Raw genomic sequence first — 19,825 nt, 5'->3', positions numbered from 1 at the left:
TATAACTCTACACCAGCATACCCTTAAGCGAATGGCTAGGCAGAAGCTTCGAACAAAGTCGTCTTAGACGATTTGAAGAAAAGGTTGGAGAGAGCAAAAGGGAAATGGGCTGATGAGCTTCCTTATGTTTTATGGGCTTACCGTACCACACCTCGGTGGTCAACTGGAGAAACGCCTTTTTCTTTGGCCTATGGCATGGAGGCAGTAATCCCACTGAAAGTAGGCCTCTCTGCTATTAGAAGTGAAAATTTCGACCCAAACTTGAATGAAGAAGCCATAACCTTAGAATTCGACCTTGCAGAAGAGAGAAGGGAAAGAGCACTAGTTCACATTGCCTCATACCAGCAAGAGTTATCCAGAAAATATAACAAAACAGTGCATCCGAGGCAATTCAAGATTGGAGATTGGGTACTGCGCAAAGTAATGGGCAACACTTTGGTACCTGGAGATGGCAAGTTAGGACCTAACTGGGAAGGACCATACAAAGTGGTCGGTTTAGCAGGAAAAGGGGCATATCATTTGGAAGATGGAGACTACAAAACTATTCCTAGGCCATGGAACACTGCCAATCTCAAACTATTTTATTTTTAGTTTTTCCTTAAAATACTTGTAATTTTTTCTTTCTTCAAATAAAGCAAGTAGTTTTTTGAGCATAATTCTTTCTACTGTAAAAAGTTGTTCATAGTTATTGCCAACTAGGGGCAATGAAGAAGGTTGGCAGGTTTGACCAACACTCTTTTTGTTCTTCAGCCAAGATAAGGATTTAGGCTGAAGAAGGTTGGTAGGTTTGACCAACACTCTTTTGTTCTTCAGCCGAGATAAAGACCTAGGCTGAAAAAAGTTTGACAGGCTTGACCAACACTCTTTTGTTCTTCAGCCAAGATAAGGATCTAGGCTGAAGAAAGTTTGGCAGGTTTGACCAAACATCTTTTGTTCTTCAGCCGAGATAAGAATCTAGGCTGAAGAAGGTTGGCAGGTTTGACCAACACTTTTTTGTTCTTCAACCGAGATAAGGATCTAGGCTGAAGAAAGTTTGGCAGGTTTGACCAAACATCTTTTGTTCTTCAGCCGAGAAAAGGATATAGGCTGAAGAAAGTTGGCAGGTTTGACCAATACTCTTCTGTTCTTCAGCCGAGATAAAGATCTAAGATAAAGAAAGTTTGGCAGGTTTTGCCAAACATCTTTTGTTGTTCAGCTGAGATAAGGATCTAGGCTGAAGATAGTTGGCAGGTTTGACCAACACTTTCTCTTTCTTCAGCCAAGATAAGGATCCAGGTTGAAAGGAAGTTTTGGAAGGTTTCAGCTAAGATGAGGATCTAGGTTGAAAGTTGGTAGGTCTGACTAACACTTGAGTAAAATACCAAAAGTTGTTGTCTGGCCGAGATGTTTATCTCCACCAAACAAGGTAGGTAGGATAGGGGAAAACTGAGCTAAGTTAGGTCGGCTAGGCTTATAAAAAGTAGGTATAATTAAAGGAAAAAAATGTATTAACCGAACAAAAAGATGAGCAAAATAGAGATTTCATTAATTTTGAAATGTTCAGTACAAGAGGAGGGGTTGGTAGCCCAGTTACAATTTCATTGATAACACAAAAGAAAAACAAAATTAAGTGAAAAGATCATCCAAGTCAGCATCTAGATCAACCCGAGCTTTGCCACTCGGTAGGCCGGCTTCAGTGGGTAGTTCGGTCACAGGAGCATCCTCAACCTTACTTGACATCGGTAGCTCCACTCGAGCTGTCTGGAGACCGTGATCATTGATTGCAGGTGGGGCATTGTCTGGATCAAGGAATCCTTCCTCCTCCTCTTCCTCTTGGAGAAGTTTTTGTTGAATGGTGTTGGCGTAGTCCGCCATGTAACTTGGAATGAAGTGAGGGGGAGGATTCTGGAAGATCTCGGTTTCTTGCCCCTGACCGAGCTTCGTAACAGCTATCTTCCATCCACATTTGAAAAAAATGTCCTTTGCAGCTTCACACTACAAGACATAGGTGGCCTCTCCTTCTTTGTAGCCACGGTCTTCAGCGTCTTCCATTTTCTTTTTTAGTTTGGTGATCTTAGTATCTTTATTCCTTTTGAGCTTGGCCAGTTCGCGCAGATAGCGGTCTTTCCTTTCTGCTAGCGGCTTCTGCTTGTCCACTTCCACTGTGTTGACCAGCTCGGTAAATCGTGTGTTTTCAAATTCGAGCTCGATCATTCTTTGCTTGGCTTCATTTAGCTCGGCCGACTTGGCGCTGGTATCCGCCATGGCCGACCGCGCTGTCTTATGAAGTTCCAGCACGCGCTTATAGTGCGATATGGTTTTTTTGCATGGCCTGCAAGAGAGGTAGTGATTGTGTTAAAGACTCAGCAAACAGATCAGTAAAATGGAAAGGCAAATAGAGTAAAGAACTTACAAGCACCATTGACTTAGTGGCCGAGCGGATGGCCTTTAGCTCGGTCAAGTGGTCATGGTGCTCCATGTCTAATGGCAGACACACGCTTTTGGCAAGGTTGAAGGCCAGCGTGTGGTCTTTCTCAGCCACCACTAAGTCTGTGATAGATATAGCACGGTTCTTGTAAGTTATTTTTGGTGTCCATTCTGAAGGGCTTGCTCGGTCAGAGAGCACGAGCTCAAGGCTCGGCAGCGTGGTTTCAGGAAGCACGGTGTTCTCCTCATCGACCAGGCATTGCAGTTCATCCAAAACAGTTCGTGCACGCTTGCTCGGCCGAGATGTGGAGGCCTTGGCAGTTGGAAGGGCGACCACGGTTTCACGGTGTTAGCCAGATGACTCCAGCCCGGTTTGCATTTCACCAGGGGCCTGTTCAGTGATAAGCGCTCACACGACTCTCTTCTTTGCCATTTCTTGTTCTTCTGCTAGAGGGATCAAGTTGATTTTGGGGAAGAGTGGGATCTGGTTCAGGTGATGGTTCAAGGAGAAAGTTAGTCACCCTAGTCTTCCTCCTTCTGCTATACCGGTAGGTCGGTTTGAAGTTAAGAAGCTCGGCCCACCACGATGACGGTAGCGGAGCGCAACACGAAGAGCGTCTTGGTTGGCGTATGGGTAATGTGATTTAAGCTAGTTTAGGTCTGCACAAAAGAGAGACGAGGGTTAGCACGGTGAGTAAGCTGGAACAGCAAAGCAAAGTTTAACCGGAGTATTCTTACTAGCAGTTCCTTTATTCCAGTATATGTTGTAGCCCGGTATCTGGGCTTCCTAGTTTTCAAAATTTCCCGAAACCCAAAGGAAGTCATTGTCATTTAAGTCTTTATCCAGTTTATTTTTTATAATTTTTTCTCGGCCTTTTCTTACCCTTAAATAGTACACCCAACCGTCGTCATTTTGGCCGAGCGAATATTAGTGGAATATCTCGGCCAATCCGAGGTTGAGACCGAGCCGGTGGTTTAGCTCGGCAATGTCATTTATTATTCTATAGGTGTTGGTGGATAGCTGGGTTGGGCATAATCTTGTATGCTTGAGGAATTCGCATACAAGGGGTTGAACAGGGAACCGAAGCCCGGCTTCTACGATAGATATCACGGTGAAATGGACGAAGCTCGATTTACCTCAAGGTGTGGTGTCTAGCTCGGCTAGAGAGAGATAGACGTCATCAGGAATTTGGTAGTCACGGCAAAATTCGGCCATGGCTCCAGGCGAATTCACCAGGAGCCGGTATTTACCCATGTTAACTTATAAAAGTTATTGGTATGTTCACAGTGGCCTGGATCGGCGCGGTTGAGGCCTTGGTTGGCTCGGTTGAGCAAAGCTGTCTAGGGGCAAGGTGCAAAGGTGTGTCTGACCAACCTAGTCAAGTCTGCAAAGTGGAAATAAAGAAGTGTTATGCCCAGACAACTGGATCGGGCTAAGTAAAAGGGCAATTTAAAAGAAAGCCTAGCTCTGCTGCGAATGGTTGCAAACCATTTCGTAGTTCGGCCATGTGGCGAAGGCCAAGCTCATTGTTTTTTAGCACGGGTGGTGATCAGTGCATCCTAGTTCGGTCAAATACAACCTTGAAGGTTGAAACAAGTTACTAGCTCGGTTATAACACGATTTTGGATCAAAAATCGTGTTTGACATTGATTCGGAATCTGGATTGTGAGTTTTTTTGGGCACAGGCAAATGGTTTTTTGGGTGGTGGTATTTACTTAAATGCTCAGTTATGGATACACATGCATATATATGATGAATTAAAAATGAAAGTACAGAAATGAATGCAAAGGAGCATAAGAAAAAAGGTATTACACGAATTTACGAGTTTGAGCTTGAATGAAAAATCCAAACAACAATGGAGCAAGTATAGTGGAAGGAGCTGGAGCACAAGGGACTGGAGGGCAGAAGCTGGAGCAGTTCTCAAAGCAGAAGAAGGAAAGAAGATGAGCAGTGGGGGTGAGATTCAGAAAATGGGTTTTGAATAGGCATAAAAACGGTGGGACTTTTCAAATGTATTTTGATAAACGTAGGACGCCTGTCGCAGTTTGAAGAATCAATAGACATGTGCCACGTGTCACAGACAGGACATAGTGTCAGGTACGTGAAGCGACGGGCTGTGGCAGGTACAGTACTGAAGACTGATCTTATCCGGCTTGGTGGGGTTGAATATTTTAATCTCGGTGGTATTACTTGTTTTAGTTCGGTCGGCTTGGATATTTTAGCTCGGCTGGAGAAGAATAATCCCAAATCATGCGTTGCAGATGGAATTAAGGGGCAATTAAGAGGGTAATTTGTGTGAAAAGTGGGCCGAGCTAATACCAAACAGAAGGTGGGCCGAGCTATGGCGCGAGGAAGTGTTATGCATAGCTCGGTCCTTGATCCCATCCGTTCTGCTTGTGATATTTGCTAAATAGCTCGGTTTGGGTGTTGTAGACCGAGATATAGATGGCGGTAGAACCAAGCTAGGTGCGAGGTATCACCGAGCTAGGTGAGCGCGGTTAAAACTAGTGAAAGGAAAGGTAGTGTTAGGTTGGTTGTGCTGCTACCGAGACCATGTTTGGATCATCTCACTTGGTTAAGCAGTAAGGAGGTTGTAAAAAGATAAGCATTATCTTAAGTGTTTCCTAATAGGACTCTACTAAGGAGAGTTGGAATTCTATTAAGGTTGTGCCAGGCGGAATCTATAAAAGCTCATGATAGGACCTATGTACAGGTATCACAATTTCTACTCTCTAAAACACAGAGCTTTTTGTCTATTGTTTATTTGCTAACTTAGACATCGGAGAGGCATTCGGCACACACCCGCCGGTTAGCTCACATTTGTGTTTTCAAAAAGTAAAGCGACAACGTTTGGATGAGTGCAAACTTGATCAACTGAATTATACGAGAAGATTATTTCGCCCTCGTACAATAGTGATACCACATCATAAAATCACATTTGTCAAATATAATTAATAATTCAATAATTTCTCGTTTTCAGAGTGAGGTTAATTATGTTTACATGTAAGCAATGATTTGATATCACTATTACATTGGATTTTTTTAATAAAATTTTCATACATAATAATGTGACTTATTATAGTTTCTTCATTTTTAATCAAAACAATTATCATTATTTTCTTAATTTGAAAAATTTCATAAAGAAATCATTCTAAATGTTATTTTTATATAAATTTTCTATTAATTAATTATTTTCGTTATATGCAAAAAAAAATATATTAAAAAAAAAAATTGCAAAACATGAGGAGCACATGCCCCCTAGCAGCCATGCGAGGCAAACAGTGGGCAACCGAATTGCCCAAAATTTTCACATGCGCCACCTCGATCTGAACCTGCGAAGCATCAATTGGGAGCTTGAAAGGATGACAACTGTACCGTTGAAGACTTAATTGTCGCATCTGTGATGAGCCTTAAATAGTAAAGCTAGATCTTGTTTTGGAGTGTTTTTGTCTTCCATGAACAATCATACTTGTCTACTATTTTTTAAATCCCTTACAAGTTGCAAGAGTTCTTTTTTTTTTAACCAATCAAAGCTCCTCGTAACCATTTGGAATTTTCGATTAGTGAAGAAGTTCTCACTAACCTACTGTTGGATTGGAGGGGTGTTGTGTTGAGGTATGTGGAGTTTATAACTGATTTCATTATAACAATCTGAATTATTTCTTTTGTATAATTTTGTGTGCAAATCATCTGTGAACAAATTCAAATTGATTCCACATTCATAACTATAAAATTTTATAATATTTATCTTTAGAAAATTAATAATTTATTTACAAAATTGTACTTGTTATATTTACTAACAACTATCCCAATGGCACAATTAAGAGACAAAATATTTGTGAACACAATATATATTTTACTAACTTCAATACATTTTTATATTTTTACATATTTTCAAGATATTTTTTTACATATTTTTCAATATTAAACAATGTCTAAAAATACTTGTTAACATTTGTCTTATTTTATAACATTAAGTGTTAAACAAGTGTCCAAATCACTTGTTCGCATTATTCATTTTCAAAACATTTTTTAGACCAATATATTGATCCCTTGGGCACTATAGAGAAATATTATATGTTCATATTTTTTATTATTTTGTATCATAGTCTTTATACATACTTGTGTGTGTCAATTTTTGATTACACTGTCAATCAAGGACTCAGCTGGAGAACACTGGCAAAATAGATTAAACCCGAACGATCTATCACAAAAAGAAGAGATTCCGACGGTGGTTCGTTCACCCGGGGACACTCTGACGATTAAGTCAGTTATCTCTCAAAAATAGCAAAACTGTTTAACTCACTATTCAGAGTATAAAAAGCATACCTTAAACCAATGAGGGTGTCTCCCTTTTATAGCCAACACAAACCCAGTCCCAATAGAAAACCTAGCTTCAATGGACTTAGGATTACTGCTAATCTTGGACTCCCAGTAGGATTGGGATGTACTCTCTAAGAGTCTTATCTTTACCCAAACTGAAGTCCTCTATCATTCTAGGACTCTTGTCCCTTATCCGCTTATCTCAGATTCCGGTATTCTCACAGATAACCTCGGCCTAACTAAGATCATCTCGGCGTAATAACCAGGACACGTGGCACCTTGGCTGACACTTCGGTGATACCTCGGCCACGTGTTGTCATTCAAAAATTATATCCTCACAATACTAATAAACAGTTTTTTATACCATAGTTTTGTATCTCAATTAGGTGTATACACTCATATCGGTATGCAATTACACATCAACAGTTACAAGGAATTCTTGAGTTTCAATTTAACAGTTACAAAAGAAGATTAATTTGGGAATAAAAAAAGTTAGACAGAAAGGATTCATAAAAAGAATTTTATTTGCTTTATATTATCCTAGTGGTATGCACACGCAATATATGTTCAATTATTTATAAATTTAACAATAGAATAGAAATATATAAACTAGTTTCTTCACGTTAATTTTTTTCTCATTGATAGTTATCAAACTACTAAGAATATTTCCGAAAGATAAAAAAAAAAAAAAAACCTGACAGAAGAAGCACCCGTGCCAATTCTCAAGTTTTTATTAAATATAATGGACTAGATAGATTGCTAAATAGATAATATAAAATATATATTATATTTAAAAATAAAAATAAAGCTAATAATATGTAGCAATGTTTTACAGAGGTCCTGTTTGGTATAACTGTTAAAACAGATTATACATTATGACTTTAATCTTGTTAATCTGTTTGGTGTACCTGTTAGATTATAGATTTAAGTTGCTGAGTAGTGTTTGTTAAATAAGCTGTGAAATAGTTTATTCAATTAACTTTTATTTTTTGTTATTCACTACTTGTCTACATTTCTCATAAATAATAATAATAATAATAATAATAATAATAATAATAATAATAATAATAATAATAATCTATAGTCCATTTGAGTTTTTTTCTATTTTTAAAAAATAAAAAAATCTAAGAGTAATATGTCCACAGCAGAAACTAGGGGTGAGCATGGTTCGGATTGGTCCGGATTTGGATAAAACCAGGACCAATCCGTTATCTACGGTTCTTGAAAAATTAGAACCAATCCAATCCGTTTAAATTGTGAAACCAATCCGAACCAATCCATTTAAACACAGATTTGATCGGATTAGGACCACAGATTCCCATAATTAAATAACAAAACAGATATGTCCCATATAAAAAAAAAAAATTACTTATAGATAGATTGATTAACAATGATACAAGTATGGCAAATTGATTACTTATAGATAGATTGATTAAAATTTTTTACTTACAAATAGATTGATTAACAATGATACAGACTGATTAATAAATAATGGTACAAGTATCTCTTACTTAAAAATAGATAAAAATCGAAAGATAAAAACAGATCTATACACACACCCATATAAAAACAGAAAAATAATCTGAGATAAACAATGATCAACAGAGATGAACAATAATCTGAGATACAAACACAATGATCAACAATCAACAGAGATTTTTTCACAGATCTATACACACACCCATATAAAAACAGAAAAATAATCTGAGATGAACAATGATCAACAGAGATGAATAATAATCTGAGATACACACACAATGATCAACAATCAACAAAGATTTTTTACAGATCAACAGAAAGAGAGAGAGTGTGAGAGAGAGAGAGCTCACCGAGAGAAAGAGAGAGCTCAAACAGATTTATTCATCAAATGTGACAAATTTGAGGCTGGAAAAATCAGAAAACAGAACATGATTCCCCCAAAAACAAAATATAATATATACACACACACATATATATATATATATAGAGAGAGAGAGAGAGAGAGAGAGCTATAGTTACCGATCTGAGATGGATGATCTAAGAAGGATGATGATCGGAGATGGAAGATCTAAGAGTGTCTGAGAAAGAAGAGAGAGAGAGAGATGAGGGTGTGAGAGGCAGTGAATGAACGGCGTGTGAGGTTGAAGATCTGAGGTGGATGATTGGAGATGGATGATGATCGGAGATGGAGGATCTAAGAGTGACTGAGAAAGAGAAAAGATAGAGAGTACCGAGAGAGAGAGATGTGAGTGTGAGAGGCAGTGAGTGAGTGAGCGGCGTGTGAGGTTGAAGATCTAAGATGGATGATCGGAGATGCATGATGATCGGAGAGTGTCTGAGAAAGAGAAGAGACAGAGAGAAAGAGTATCGAGAGTGAGAGATGAAAGTGTGAGGCTGAGTGAGTTGAGCGGCGTTAGGGTTAGTGTTTTCCTTTTATATGAAACAAGAAATGTTATAATGTGGGAGGGTATATGGTATAAGTAAAGACTAAATATATACGGTTCGGATCGGTTCCAATCCGGAACCGTGAGATTCAATCCAGAACCGATCCGTGACCTGCGAATTTTTAAATTTCTAATCCAGAACCAAACTACGGATTCAAAAAACCAATCCAATCCTACAGGATTGGACTGGACCGGATCGGATTACGAATTATTCGGATTCCTTGCTCAGCCCTAGCAGAAATTGATAATCAGAAGTAAGGGGTGAGCAGCTTCTTAAAATCAATTTTTTTGAGTTAAAATAAGTTGTTAGAATCAGAAATTATTTAAAATAAGTTTAACCCAACAGTTCAAAATAACTTTTCGAAAACTAAAAATTATAACAAAAATGTTTGAGACCCCCTTTCCCCCACCCCCTTCGACCCCCTCTCTTTTTTAATTGGCTACTTTTTCTTTTGCTTTTTTTTTTTTTTTTTTTTTTTTTTCTTTCTCCTCCAATTACCACCTGCGACGTGTGTATGAGAGTGGTGAGGATGGTGATTAGAAAGGGTCTTTATCAATGCTCAACTTATAAATTGATTCAAAACAACCCAAACAAACACCCCAGAATAACCTGCCCACTAGCCACGAGAATCAGCATCTCTTGCTTATTAATCCAACGGCAAATAGCCGTGCGCTAGCTTATTATAATATTACGTCGACTACCCGACATCGAGTCCCTCCGGGGCTTATCCAATCTGAAAAATTAAAAAATTAATATATATGACTCAAATTATATTGTAAGTGCAATTTTTATTTTTTATATTTAAAATAAATTTATTCAATGGAATTTAAATTTTGTTATCGATTGTTAAAAATATTGATTAAAAAAACTTAAAATTGTTCTAAGGAAATAAATCATTTCGTAAATGTCCTAAAATACTCATTAACAGAATCTCTAATTTTTATCTGCAACTAACATTGAAAGTCACTAACGTATACCTGTAATCGACCTACCCCAACGGTATGACTCGCCTCTCACATATAGCCAAGTGAAACGTGAGAGGTTGGTGGCATTGATAAAACGTTCCTTTAGCTTCTATTTGTACAATTAATCACCCATTAGCCGCTCTTCTTTTTCTCCCTTTTGGAGTAGGCCAAATATTTATTCTGTATTTAAATCCTCTGAAAAAATAAAAATAAAATAGACCCTCAGTTAGGTGACTAAACGTAATAGAACTATCCAACTAAGAAAATAAATTAAGATTCATGTTTGTTTGGAAAAAAATGTTATAAAATTGAAAGTTTTATGGGATTATGAATACCTTCTGATAAGGGAGATTATCAAATTCATAGAGAGGTGAGATTGCTAATTTAATACCATGGTATAATGGGTGAAAATACCATAAACCCTCCATTTACAAAACTAATAAAGTAGCATTTTATATAATGATATTTTTTGAGTAATTTTATATATTTAATCTCAATTAATAATATTGCTAAATTAATATATAAATAAACATGATTTATTTGGCAACTCTAACCAAATATCACCACATTAGCAATCTCTTACTCAATTTAATCATACTCATAATTTCACCAAATTTAATCCGAAAGACAAAATCATCATTTTTTAACACTAAAAAAAGGATGCTCCGTGAAGACATCATAGCATCCATGGGTCCCGATCTCAGGATAACCGGTTGACGGTCAAAATCCAACCCAAAGAAAGGAACCTATCACTAAGGAAAGTGGAGAATGCACCAACCCTAACATAGGAGGCAGAGTCACAAGTGGAGTATAACATTGTCAGCTTTCACCAAATTAGGAGTTGTTTGGAAAATTTTGACTTTTTACAAAAAAATATAAAATGTGGATTGAGGTTCAAATAATGTGGTAGATATGTGATGTGACCTAAACAAATGTGATATGATAATTGTGACTCAAATATAATACGCTAAAATAGCTTGTATTATTTTAACATATATCAAAAAATCTCTTAATGGGTGACTAATCATACCCCCAATAATCAAATCCTACTCACATGTGTAAAAGGCCAACGCCTTTCCAAAAATGATCACTTGATTATTTTAATTTTCTAGGTAGATACTCTATTTAACAAATTTTACATTATCAACCATTCAAATGATTAAAATACACAATCGAGATCACAGGAGTTGGATGCACATGAGAGATTCCAATTCCCTACTTAATTGCAAGTCATTAAAAAACCTCTCATCTGTTTCGCCGCATAACTAGATCCACCTTCAAACGGTTCCCAAGACCATTTTTACGCCGTAGAACACGGTAGGCATTCTTCAAGTGATCCACGCTTGCGATGGCATCGGCCTAACTTAGATCCACATCGTCAACAATGTGAACCATTTATCACGATCTTTCCGGTTCCCCCGGTAAAATCCGTTCAAAACGGCTTGGATGGTAGTTGGCACTTTAGCCATTCACATTGAGTAATCCTATATATTATGAAATAAATATTATAAAAAAAAATTATAAAACTAATATGGTATAATATATAATAAAATATCACAAATTAAATTAAAAAAAATTATAAATTTTTTATTTTTATGATGATTAGTATTTTTGTTTGGCATTTAAGGGACCCACAGCGGTTAGTGGCTAAAACGACCAGTGAGACGTGTTGCCACGTAAAGCCCCATTTGTTTGGAGTTATAGGGAGGGGATTAGGTTTGGTAGTGAGGAGGGAATTGAGAATGGGGTGTTTGTTTTGAGAGATAGTGAGTGGATTAGTAATCCCTTGGTATTAGTAAGGAGGAGGAAGAGGGATTGGTAAGGAGGAGGTAGAGATGGTATTAGAAAAATAGTGAGGGGATTAGAAATTTTTTTATTTTTTTTATTTTTTATATATTGGGAATTTTTTTTAAAATATAATGTTTAATTTTTTATATTTTTTTATTTGTTTTATTATTTTGTATAAAAATAATTTAACAATTTCTCACTATTAATCCCCTCACTAACAATCCCCTCACTATTAATCCTCTCACTATGAATCCCCTCTATTCTATCTCTGAAAACAAATAGGGCCTAAGAGTGGTTAGTCGTGAACGACAATTGTGCTGTGTATGAAAAATAATTTAGACCTCTAAAAAAAGACTTCTAATGGAGCTTTAATTTGTCTTTTTCTTCTCTCTTTTATGTCTTTTACTTCACTATTTGTTTGTTTGTTTATTTATTTTATTTTATTTTATTTATTATTATTATTATTGTTGCTGGACAGCTTATTATAGCTGTACTACAGAAGCTCTAATTAGAGCTCTGCAGCAGCTCCCTGCTTTGTATTTATGTGATCAAAATGCCCTCCTGGAGGTTGAAAGCAGAACCTAGATAGTAGTTTAGGAATCCCAAGATTTTAGATTCAATTTAATGGAGGGGTTAATGTAATAATTTAACACTATTCACATTGTTTGGTTTCGTTTTTTTAAAGAGCATTGATAGAGATTTCCTCTAATCATTATTCTCACCATCTCAAACACACGTGACGAGTGGTGAATGGAGGAGAAGGAAAAGAAAGAAAAAAAGAAAAAAAAACTGGCCAATGAAAGAGAAAGGTGGTCAAAGAGGGTGGGAGAGAAAGGGGGTCTCAAACATTTTTGTTTCTTAAAATAGTTTTCAAAAAATTCTACTTTCTTATTTTTCATATTTTTTTATTTTTACTAAATTTTTTTAATATTTTAAGTATTTTTTTTTAATTTTTAGACACACTTAACATAAATACACATAAAAAGTATAATTTTTGTGAAAAAATCTTTTAAAAATTCAATAAATACAAAAAATACAAAAAAAACGAAAATTTGGTATATTTATCATATTTTTATGTATTTGTTAATTTTTTAAAATATTTTTTTTATAAATTTCTTACTTTTTAGATATATCTAAGTAAGGTTCATCTAAAAAAATAAAAAAAATACTTAAAATTTTAAAAATATTTACTAAAAATAAAAAAATACGAAAAACAAAAAATTCAATTTTCAAAAAATTTAATCAAAAAACTCAAATCAAACACACTGATTAATTACTAATATTTAATTGTGTTTAATAAAAGGATGGCTGCAGAAAAAATAACAAGCATTCAAAAATGGAAAATGCTTATAAGTTCTAAATTTTTTATCAAATAAATGACCAAATGTGTGTGGGGTCTCCAATAACACCCATGTGAGACATTTGATCATTTATATGGTAAAAAATTTAATACCCCTAACATTACTCTTCAAAAATATCAAGTGATTAAATGTCGATTTAATAATAATAAGATATATAAATAATTGTTATGTCTTTATGAAACGCTGCATTGTTAATTGTGCATGCACCCAATAATGAGAATTATATATTTATATGATTTAAAAAATAAAAATAATAATGAGTAAATTGCGAAATACCATTAGTCAAGCATAAAGCAATGTGATATTTCAAATTCATTCGATAATTTCTATTAGGGAAATTTTAATATATACTCTTTTAAAAAATATGTATCATATTCATTTTTAGTTATATATATTTTTTTAATTATGACCAATTTTCGTATTTAGTTATGATATTATTTTAATTATAACTCATGAATTCTTTAGTTATGCATTATTTTTTTTACTAGAGAAATTTTAATATACATTCTTTTAAAAAGGGTGTAATATATGCATCCTAATTATGTCATTTTTTCTTTAATTATAACTAATTTTTTTATTTAATTATGACTCGCATTACGCTTAGTAATGACATTTTGTTTAATTGTAACTCAACAAATTTAATCATATTACCTTTTTTTAAAATTTTACCTTTAAAAAATTATGCACCACAATACTTCTTTTTTTACTACGGTGCCAACTCTCAACGTCAACAACCCCCACTTCCCAAAAAAACAAAAAACAAAAAAAACATATAACAACTCCCACCAACCCCAAAACCTTAGGAGTCCGGATCGTCGGTCGCCTTCTCCTGCCGCCCTTCCTGTGGCGCCCCAAAACGATGTCGTTTTGGGGCCAAATTTCAATTAAAAAAAAAAGACAGAATAGAAGTGGGAGAAGAAGAAAGAATGGAGAAGAAGGAAGGCAGAGAAAGAGAGGAGGAAGAAGAAGAAGAGGAGAGGAGGAGGATCGGAACTTTTTTTTCCCTTTAACAATGGAGTTCGCAGATTTACCCAAACCCGGTACCAATTTTCGACCCAGGTCCTTCGAAATCGATCTCAACGAGGCCCTTCCAACTCTATCGATCTCAATGGAGTTCGCAGATTTTGGTGTGTGGTGGTTGCGGGCTACAGGTTTGTCACATTCTTTCTCTCTCTCTCTCTCTCTCTCTCTCTCTCTCTCTCTCTCTCTCTCTCTCGCTCTCCTTTTGAATTTGAAAACCCTGTTTTATGTTTCCGTTCACTGTGTTTGAATATAGAGCAAACTATGTCAAATGAAAGGGAAACTTTGTAGTAAATGTTTCTTATTTTGGTCTCTCAAAATTAAGACGCTCAAGATGTGGAGCCAACCAAGTCAAATGTTTCTCTGTGATTGGGAGTTTGATTTGTTTGAGAATTCCAGAAGCGTCGATGAGGATCGCTCCGGTTTGGGGCTCTACAGAGATACAGGATTTACAATTTTCCATGATTGATTGTATGTTTATGATAATAATAACCTTATGCCTATATATGTGTATGTGTATAATGAATTTCACTTTTGAACTATGAAGTGTTGGTTGATTTAGCTTGTAGTAGGAGTAGATGATGATGATAGAAGACACTGTCTCTTCTTTTTTTCTTTTGGGTTTGTTTGTTTGTTTGTTTTTTTTTTTTTTAATTGATCGATCGTCCTCCTCTCCTCTTCCCCTTCTTCTTCTCCTCCTTCTTCTTCTTCTTGCTCCTCCTCTCTTTCTCTGTCTTCATTCTTCTCCATTCTTTTTTCTTCTCCCTCTTCTGTTATGTCTCTTTTCTTTTCTTTTCTTTTTTAATTGAAATTTGGCCCCAAAACGACGTCCTTTTGGGGCGCCGCAAGATGGGCGGCAAGAGAAAGCGACGGACGATCCGGACTCAAAACCTTATTATCCTTTCTACTAAGGTACCAACTCCTCCCTGACGATAAATTGCACTTACACCCTGAGATTTGATATTATTATTTCACGTTTTAAAAATTATACTAACCCCTTATCATTTAATTATTTAAAAGAAATAAAAATATGAAACTCATGTACTCTCTTTTTTCTTACTTGTTTTATTTCTTTTATTTTTTTTCTTTTTCTTTACTTTATTATTATTTTTTTCAATGTAATTTTTTCTGATTTTCTATTAAAAATTGTTACATTTTATATAATAGGGGTTTGTAAAATGAGACTATTAACCATAAAAGTGGATGTGTAATTTAATGTAATTGGATCAAACTTAGGAGGCATCATTGTAATTTACCAAAAAATTAAAAAAAAATGAAAAAAACTCTTAACCAACTCCGAAACAACACTTTCTCGCTAACGAACCCCGAAACAACACTTACTTTCCACTCATTCTCACCCAGCGAAACTCCATTTTCAATTAATACCTTCAATAACTCTCTCCCTCTCTCCCCCACGCCCTCTGTCTCTCTCTCTAAAAGTTTCTCTCTCATGGCGGTCGTTTCATTAACCAAATCTCTGCAACATTCCTCTTCCATCCCAACAAATTATTCACATTTCTCCAAAACCCATTTCAATTCGATTAGTTTTAAGAAAACCCATTTGGGAAATGAACCAAAAATCAGTACCAAATGGGGTAACATATCATCATTAGGTAGAGAGAGAATCAGAAGAACAACAGAGTATGTGAATAGAAAACAGAGCGGAGGATTGGTGGTGACGTGTACGGCAGAGGGATTGGAGAGGGGGTTGCTGGTGGGAGGGAGAGGGCAAGAAGCTAAATTCGCCGTACCGGAGAGGTTCAAGGTGGTGGCGTTAATGGCGTGCGTGATGTGTCTTTGTAATGCGGATAGAGTTGTCATGTCCGTGGCTATAGTCCCTCTCGCTGCCAAACATGGCTGGAACAGCTCTTTCTTGGGCATCGTTCAGGTAACGCCAAACTCGACACTCTTTTTCTCTCATATTTTTCCTGGAAAGTTAAAAAAGAATCGTGTGTTGTTGAAACTGTGTGCGGTGGTGATAGTGTCAAGTCAAGTTGGATCTTGTTAAGTGGGAAAACAGAGAAGAAAGATGTAGCAACCTAAGTACTATGATGTGTGTGGTGGTGGTTGAGAAATGAGAGATGTTCGTTCGCGTTCGGCGCACATTGTAGTGTGACAGTAGAAAGAGGAGAAACCCTAAGTCGTGGGGCTCACGGCAAAATTATTCAGTAATTTTAAAATATTACCTCATATTATTTAATTAATGTTATAAATTAATCATGTAATATAGAATTTTTATAGTAAAACGTACGGATTTATATTCATTAGATAGTAAAGAATAACTCATACAATACATAACAATAATTGTTTATTGATCTAAGTATCATGGAAATAGTATCACATAATATTGGCTTTGTATGAAAAGTTGATTATTTTAGTTAGTTATTTAGCTTTTTAGCTATTTTAACTGGACTAAAATAATTGTGTTTGAAAAAACAATTTCTTTTTTTCTTTTTGTAGTTAATTTGATAGTTATAAGAGAAAAAATGATATAATTATGAGTTTGATATCTTATTGACTATTTTATCTTTTAATGAGTTATTTTAATCTAACCCTCTTCTTAAACAGAGCTATTATCTAATAGTTTTTGAATGTCAAATGTGAGGGAGACATCAATGGGTCGAGTTGAGCTTAAGCTAAAAACAAAGAAATTTTTGTCCTCAAGCTTGGTGTTGCCTCGCGTCCGATTAGATCTTAAAATTATATTCTATTCTCAAATTCGTCTAATACATTTGTATTCATATGCCCCGCTTATAAGTTGGCAACATTTTGTTTAATTTTCCCCTTTAAATATATTTTCTTTTATTAAAACAAAATAAGGCTAAATAAATTACATATGTTTATTATATTAATAATGAAATATTTTCAAACCTGATCTCTTTAATAAACTTAAAGTTTTGTTTATCCTAAGTTTTATAAAATGCAAAGTGAGTTGGATTAGTTAAGTTAAATCGGCTAACAGGGAGGTGCCTACCTTAGTTAAAGACTTGTCTTGGGGTAAATAGTAAAATAGTAATATTACATACTTAATAAAGTGCTAAAAAATGGAATATGAAGATAATTTTTTTTAAAAGTACGGTCCATATTACATAGAGTTTGAATTTACATGACACATCATTTTTACAGTATTTTTCGAGATATATTTTTCTTGAAATACATAATTTTTTGTTTTAGTTTGGACTCATTCTAATATTATGTTCATTTTTGATTGATACACGTTATTTGTACTTGAGTATAAATACATAACGTCAATTATCTTGGGAGATTTCTTGCTAAAAAAAAATAAAAAAACGAATATCACACTTGAGTATAAATTATGAGGTGGGTTAGGAAGGGTGATAACCATTTCCGATGTACCAAAAAATACTAACAACACAATAGGTTATAACAAAAAAATAAAAGGCCATAATAAGCGGGGCATATGATACATAGAATTTTCAAGGTTAGGAATATCAAATTCAGTTACAAGTAGGGGTGGATATTCGTCGAGCCGGGTTTGGGCTGGGCACACTATATAATAAGAGATTTTGTATTTGTCTAAGTCCGGTCCCACCCTAACATCGGGCCTCTACATCTACTCAAGTCCGCCTAAAAAATAATAATCCCAAGTCCAATCATCGGGTTACATGTTAAAAAAAAATTAAAACATTTCATAATTAAATTCAATCACACATTATATTTCTTAAATTAATGAACTGACATGATTATAAAGTAAAAGATTTTGTGTATAAATTGAAGGATTTCCTAAATAAATCCAACCACACACAACTACAAATGTAAATTTTAATAAAATCAATAAAGATAAAATCTAAATTCCAAAAATATATATATTTTTAATATATTATAATTTATTTATTTATTTAATAGCGGGCCGAACTGATTTGAAAGTATAAATTTCAAGTCCAATCCATTAATATATCAACAATAATAATAGAGACTCTTATAAAACACAACCTCCATAACCCTTAAAATGATCTGAACCACTCATTTTACTGTAGAGAGAAAAAAAAATTCAAACACATCAATAATCAATACATTAATGGAGGTCGTAAGGATCCTCCTTTACGGGGATCCCAAATATTTTCATATATCAAATTAAAAATATTGACTCAGCCTAATCCTATAGGCTAAAACAATATTTCTAACCTCTTAAAAAATATATATGTGATTCTGGTGGGCTAGACGGGATGACTACCGCTGGTGGGCTAGACGGGATGACTACCGCCTAGTTACAAGTGTTAAAATGTTGATTTGTTCTTAAGGTTATTTGGACAAGTTAGTTATAAGTTAGTTTTTTAATTTTTAATTTTTTGGGTCATATTATTTTTTTATATTTTTTCATAATTTTTTTTTTAAAAAAGTCTAAAAAACTAACATTTAATCTATTGGGCTTAATTTTTTTTTCTGAAAAAAAAGGTTTTTTTTTTGGGAGAACTTTTTTATAAATCCTTTTTTATCTATTTATGTTTCATTTAGTTCATATTATTTTTTAATATTCTAATAAGTCCTATAAATGACATAGTTATCAAAATACCCCTAATAATGTTCACATTTACAGTGTGAATGTTCCGTGATATGAATGTTCTTATCGTCAATGTGAATGTTCATACCATCAATGTGAATGTTAACATGTCAATGTGAATATTCATATCGTCAATGTGAATGTTCATACTATCAATGTAAACATTTACATGTCAATATGAATATTAACATTGTAAAATATGAATGTTCACATTACCAAATTACTAACCGTTTAAAAAATATTTATAAGGATAGAAATGTCTACAAAATATTTTAAATATGAAAATTAAGATTCGATAGATCAAATATTCAAATAATAAGACTTATTAAAATATAAGAATATTTTATAAACTAATTAAGATACAAACACTTGAAATAAAAATTTTCTATTAAATCTCTCCCTTTTTTTATTTTTATGGAAAATAGGGGCATGTTCTTTATTATTAAGAGCAGCAGATAAATTAATTGGGCTGGGCCCACAGTGTCTGGTGCATTAGAACGATTAAATGCCGAACGGTTTAATTTTGGTGGACACCACCTACGCTTACCGCTGCGCTGACTCACGTCCAGAGTTGAAAGGGAGGCTCGTACCAAACTTTCATATCTTCACAACCAAACACATAATTTTCCTTGAGTATCCAACCAAACACAAAACACCAATCACCAGATAAGTCCTCAAAATAGAGGCAACTCCCAAAAGTGCAGCACTCAACCGTCTTGGTTTTTGATTAATTTTAATCTAAATAAAATTTATTATTATAAAAAGTCCATAAGCCATGTAGTCAAGACTTGGCTCGTTTGGAAATTAACTTTTTTTTTTTTTTTTTTTGGAAGTAGTGTCACACTTTGATTTTTAAAAAGAGTTCCAATTTTATTTATTTATTTTTGATACCCAAAGCAAGTCCAAAAAAAAATAATTAATTTGAATAATATTTTAGGGTCACAATTTTTGTGGCTCAAATGACTTAAAACTGCCAAAACGACGTCGTTTTGGCATGTTTTGTGCTTAAAATGAC

General features: G+C 34.6%; 1 protein-coding gene across 2 annotated transcripts in view; it reads left to right on the top strand.

The window, feature by feature from the left end:
* The first annotated feature begins 15,615 nt into the window (after positions 1-15,615).
* Positions 15,616-19,825, top strand: part of LOC114267701 (putative anion transporter 3, chloroplastic) — a 30,887-nt gene continuing 26,677 nt past the window's right edge. Inside the window, exon 1 of one of the 2 annotated variants that reach the window (XM_028208762.2) lies at positions 15,616-16,176. In XM_028208762.2, the coding sequence (XP_028064563.2) occupies positions 15,739-16,176 (438 nt within the window). In that variant the 5' untranslated portion in view covers positions 15,616-15,738. The remainder of the gene's footprint in view (positions 16,177-19,825) is intronic. The other variant, XM_028208763.2, reaches the window with a different exon arrangement.

The sequence above is a fragment of the Camellia sinensis genome, chromosome 10 (genome assembly GCF_055761805.1).
Source record: "Camellia sinensis isolate YWXY chromosome 10, ASM5576180v1, whole genome shotgun sequence".
In the NCBI taxonomy this organism is placed as follows: Eukaryota; Viridiplantae; Streptophyta; class Magnoliopsida; order Ericales; family Theaceae; genus Camellia; species Camellia sinensis.
Note: the sequence above shows the minus strand (reverse complement) of the source record. Positions and strands in the feature narration are given on the sequence as shown.